The 5,165-nt window shown below is 38.5% G+C and overlaps 1 protein-coding gene across 1 annotated transcript; it reads right to left on the bottom strand.

Annotated features, from left to right (window-relative positions):
* Positions 1–2,839: 2,839 nt before the first annotated feature.
* LOC103517940 lies at positions 2,840–3,337 on the bottom strand. The gene has a single exon (XM_008482987.1). The coding sequence runs from the start codon at positions 3,335–3,337 to the stop codon at positions 2,840–2,842; it is 498 nt and encodes a 165-aa protein (XP_008481209.1).
* Between the last annotated feature and the right edge of the window lie 1,828 nt (positions 3,338–5,165).

Genomic DNA, 5,165 nt, shown 5'->3' with positions numbered 1-5,165 from the left:
ATGGTCGAAGTAGGGTCCAAATATTGTTCTGTACACTTTGTTTTCGAATACTTGCATTTGATGTTCTTCTCGCTTCGTTACGCTCCATGTTTCTGATCCGTATAATAGGACAGGTTTGATGATGGTGTTGTATAGGGTCAGTTTGGAGTTCCGGGATAGGAGTCTGGAGCTGAGTAGGGATCTGAGGCTGTGATAGGCTTTGTTTGCGTTGTTTAATCTGATTTGCATCTCAGTCTGACGTTGGTTTTGATCGTCGATGTGAACTCCTAGAAACTTGAAGCATTGTACTCTTTCGAAGTTGTACTGTCCAATTCTCAGAATTTGTTGGGGTTCCCGGATTTGACCTCTCTGTAGGACTAGGTATTTGGTCTTCTTTTGGTTTATTGTAAGGCCAACACGGGCCGCTGCTTCAACTAGTTCTACCAGTAGTCTCCTTAATTCTAGTTCGTTTTCACCAGCGAGCACGATGTCATCAGCGTAGGCGAAGATCTTATGCCTGTCTCCTAGGTGTATGCCTGCTGGGGCCATTCTCATTTTTCTCACCACCATTTCCAGAGCTAGGTTGAATAGCAGAGGGGACAACCCGTCCCCTTGTCTCAGTCCCGTACGGTTGCTGAAAGGGTCCGAATATTGGTTGTTTATAAGGACTTGGCTGACATTTTCATCCATGCAGACTTGGCACATTCTGATGAGTTTGGCGGGGATTTGGAAGTCCTTCATTATATTCCACAAGCTTTGGCGATGGATGGAGTCGTACGCCTTTGAGAAGTCTACGAACAGGTATTGCACACTACGGTTAAACTCCCACATTTTCTCGTTGATCATTTTTACAGCAAAGATGTTATCAGTGGTGGATCTGTTGCCTCTGAAACCGCATTGATAATCTCCGAGTATGTCTTCTGCTAGGGGTTTTAGTCTTGCGAGTAACAGGGAGGATAGGACTTTGTAAGCTGTATTTACTACTGAAATACCCCTATAGTTCTCAATGTGTTCTTTGTCTCCGCTCTTGTGAATGGGAATGATAACAGATTTCTTCCATTCGTCCGGTATTTTCTCCTGTTGCCATATTTTCAGGATTAGCTTGTGTAGTTCTCGATACAGCAAGCTGCCACCATACTTTATAAGTTCTGCGGGGATGTTGTCACTTCCAGTAGACTTGTGATTCTTCAAGCGTCCTATGTTCTCAACTACTTCATCATATGTTGGATCCAGTACTTCTATTTGGTTGCTGTAGCTGCTCAAAGATTCTTCTATTGGGTTACTTGGTGTTGGGCAGTTCAAGAGGGAATCAAAGTATTTTTTGCAGTGCTCGGCTAGTTGTGCTTCCTCCACTATCATCCTTCCATCAGCGTCTTTCATTGTTTTGGTTCTAGGTCTAAAACCCTTCTTAATTTGGTTTACTGTTCCATACATCTTCCTTACATTGTTTTGTTCGTAGTCATTTTGGATTGACGTTATCTGTGTTTTCACGAACATCTTTTTCTTCTTTCTAAATAATTTGCTACATTGTTTTTGGGCATCTTTATAGGCTTTGGTGGTAGTTTCATTTTTGCCTGCTTGTAGCCATTCTCTCCTTTTATGAATTGTCTGGTTTACTAGATCTTGGCATTCATTGTCAAACCATTTCTTCTTGGCTTTGGTCCGGCTGGGTAGACACTTCTCCCCTGCTGCCAGGATCACCTCCTTAATGTTGTTCCAGGTTACGTTGCAGTCTTCTTCATCATTGCGTTCTAAGGCTTGAAATCTATTTTCCACCTCCACACAGTATCTAATTACCTCGCTCGGAGATTGCAGCTTTTCTAGATCTGGTTTCTTGATGTATCCTCTTTTGAGTTTTTGGGTGGTTCTTAGTTTTGCTTTAACAGTGGCTATTACAAGGTTGTGGTCTGATCCTATCTCAGCACCTCTGAAAGCTCGAATGTCACTAATGGTTGACCTGTGCCTGTTACTGATGAGGATGTGGTCGATTTGGTTGGATGTTCTACCATCTCTGGAATTCCATGTCTCTTTATGTGCTGATTTGTGTGGGAAGGTAGTCGATCTGACATTCATGCTTGTTGAAATTGCAAAATTTACCAGTCTAATCCCGTTGTCTGTGCTGGTGTCATGCAGGCTCTCAGTTCCAATTGTCGGGTGAAAAATCTCCTCTTTGCCAATTTTTGCATTAAAATCCCCCAGGAGGATCTTTATATCATGATTTGGGATTGAGCTCCAGGCATCTGAGAGATCATCGTAGAAGCAGTCTTTGATAGCATCTTCTTTTTCGTTGGTTGGGGCATATGCGTTCACAATCGACAGGTTGAACCATCTTGCTTTTATTCTGATGTAACATATTCTCTCATTTACCGGATTGAAGGCAAGTACACTGGATAGAATGTCACTTCTCACACAAAAGGCTGTTCCGTATTCATGTGTTCCTGTTTCCTTTCCGCTCTTGAACATGGTATAGTTCCCAATTAGATAGAATGTCACTTCTCACACAAAAGGCTGTTCCGTATTCATGTGTTCCTGTTTCCTTTCCACTCTTGAACATGGTATAGTTCCCAATATCCTGTGTTTCATTACCCAATAATCTGGTTTCTTGAACTGCTGCTATTGCTACTTGATATTTGGTGAGTTCTTGGTTCAGTCTATTTATTGCTCCTGGTCTATATAGGCTCAAAACATTCCATGTTGCGATTTTCATTTTAGCTTTCCAGTCAATTATAGTTGCGTTACGTCCATCATTATTAACATTTAAGTTCATCCGAGGCAAATTTATGGTGTTCGTAACGCGGTTCTATTTTTCTATACAGAGGGTTGTTAGCCCCAAGTAAAACCCCCAACCTGGAGGACCAGGTCAATGTTTTCTGTCTCTTGACTCGACTTTTATAATACCTCGGTCCCACGAAGCAGCTTCTTGAGACGTTCCAGAGACGGTGACTCTGAGCGGTATTCCATACCTCGTCTCCGATCCATACAATGCGATGCTCCATACTAAAGTTTTTATCAGTTGTTTTCTCAGGTTGAGGTTAATATTGTTGGAGCAGAAGAGAGATCTTTTCTTCATAAAGGCAGCTTTAGCCTGGGCTATTCTTTGGTTTATATCTTGATTACTTTTGCCGTCTTCAGTGATTATGCTACCAAGGTATTTAAAAGACTTTATTTGTTTGATGTGTTCATTATTGACTACTATGTTCACTGTTTCTGGATCTTTCGTACATACTAGTATTTCTGTTTTAGACATGTTTATTTTCATCTTATAGTCTTCTAATATTTCGTTCATATTTTCCAAAACTCGCTTTAGGTTGTACTCGTCAGGGGCAATCACCGCAATGTCATCCGCGAACCTTAACATTTGAACTCTCAATCCATTTAATACTATTCCTGTGCAAGTCTCTTTACATTCCTGAATGGCTTTTTCTATGTATATGTTGAAGAGGTAAGGTGATATGTTACAGCCTTGCCTGACTCCTTTTTTAATTTTAGCTGTTTGGTTTTCATTGTTCACTTTTATATTGGCAGTCTGATTTTTGTATAAGTTCAGGATAATTCTTCTTTCTTGGTATGTAACATTTATTTCTTTTAGTATGTTCATTAATTTGTTCCAGTTCACATTATCAAACGCTTTCTGGAGGTCTACGAAGGCTATGTATAAAGGTTTACTGATTCTCATACTTTCATCAATCACTAATCTGAGTGCTAAAATAGCCTCTCTCGTACCTTTTCCGTTGCGAAATCCAAATTGGTCGTGATCTAAATTGATGTCAATTTTTTTCTCAATTCTCTTTTTGATGATATTGGTTAGAATTTTTGAGGTATGTGATAGAATACTCAGGGTCCTAAAGTCTTCACATCTTTTGCTGTTCAATTTTTTTCTCAATTCTCTTTTTGATGATATTGGTTAGAATTTTTGAGGTATGTGATAGAATACTCAGGGTCCTAAAGTCTTCACAGCTTTCTTTGGAAGCATGACCATTCTGCTTTCTTTAAAGTCATTTGGAATATGGCCTTCATCATAAATTTCTCTTATAATTAAATATAGTAAATCTTTAGTTTCTTCATCAAGTGCTTTCACCAATTCTGCAGGTATACCGTCTTGTCCACATGCTTTCTTAGATTTGAGCTGTTTGAGTGCTGCATCAAATTCCTCTCTAGTGATATCAACTTCATTTTCAGCTTCTTCCTCAAGATCTACTAACTCCTCAGTTTCATTATATAGATTTTCAATGTAATCCTTCCATCGTTTTGCAATCTGTCCATTATCAAAAAGTAGTCGTCCATTTTCATCTTTGATGGTGTTTCCATTCATTTTCTTCTGTTTAAAGTATTTATTTATCAGGCCATAAGCCTTTTCCATTTTACCTTCCTTCAGATTTTGTTCTATTTCCTGATGTAGTGCACTCAACCATGTCTCCTTTGCTCTCTTTGCTTCTCGATTAACCGCATTCCTGAGTTGTTTGTATTTAATTTTGCCTTCAATATCTATTGCATTTTTATATTTTCTTCGCTCCTCAATTAATTCAATAACTTTCTCATCTATCCATTGTTTTCTAGGAGAATTTTTCATAGATCCCAATATTTCATTGGCAGCATCATTCATTGCTTTTTTCAAAACGCACCATTTATCATTTACATTATCAGGTATTTTATATTTTCTTCGCTCCTCAATTAATTCAATAACTTTCTCATCTATCCATTGTTTTCTAGGAGAATTTTTCATAGATCCCAATATTACATTGGCAGCATCATTCATTGCTTTTTTCAAAACGCACCATTTATCATTTACATTATCAGGTACTGGATATTTCACTTTAGCATTTTTCAAAGGAGCATGTTTGTTAAGAAGCCTTGTTACCATGTCTGTGAACAACTCAACCTTAGCGTTCGTATCATTCAACTCAGTCACGTGACTCCATTGAGATCCCATCGCCTCACTCATCAGATTTTCAACATTCATACTACGGAAATCCCTGAACCTGATTTTTCTGATTGAGTATTTAATACTACCTAATTGATAGGCCATGAATATTAAATCATGGCCTGTTCTTATTTGACCTGAGCAAAAATACACCAGAATTTTAATTACAACTTACAACTCACTGACTTTATACCATTCATAAATATGATTTTTCCCAAATGATGAAATATGATACTGTTAAAATCAAGCCTCAAGCTGCTATTTA

This window comes from Diaphorina citri, unplaced genomic scaffold (genome assembly GCF_000475195.1).
Source record: "Diaphorina citri unplaced genomic scaffold, Diaci psyllid genome assembly version 1.1 scaffold2011, whole genome shotgun sequence".
In the NCBI taxonomy this organism is placed as follows: Eukaryota; Metazoa; Arthropoda; class Insecta; order Hemiptera; family Psyllidae; genus Diaphorina; species Diaphorina citri.
The sequence above is the reverse complement of the archived record's forward strand: the minus strand, read 5'-3'. Positions and strand labels throughout refer to the sequence as shown.

Bases quoted from the DNA above. Each gene is read 5' to 3' on its own strand.
- LOC103517940 (XM_008482987.1), bottom strand. From the start codon at position 3,337: ATGTTAAGGTTCGCGGATGACATTGCGGTGATTGCCCCTGACGAGTAC.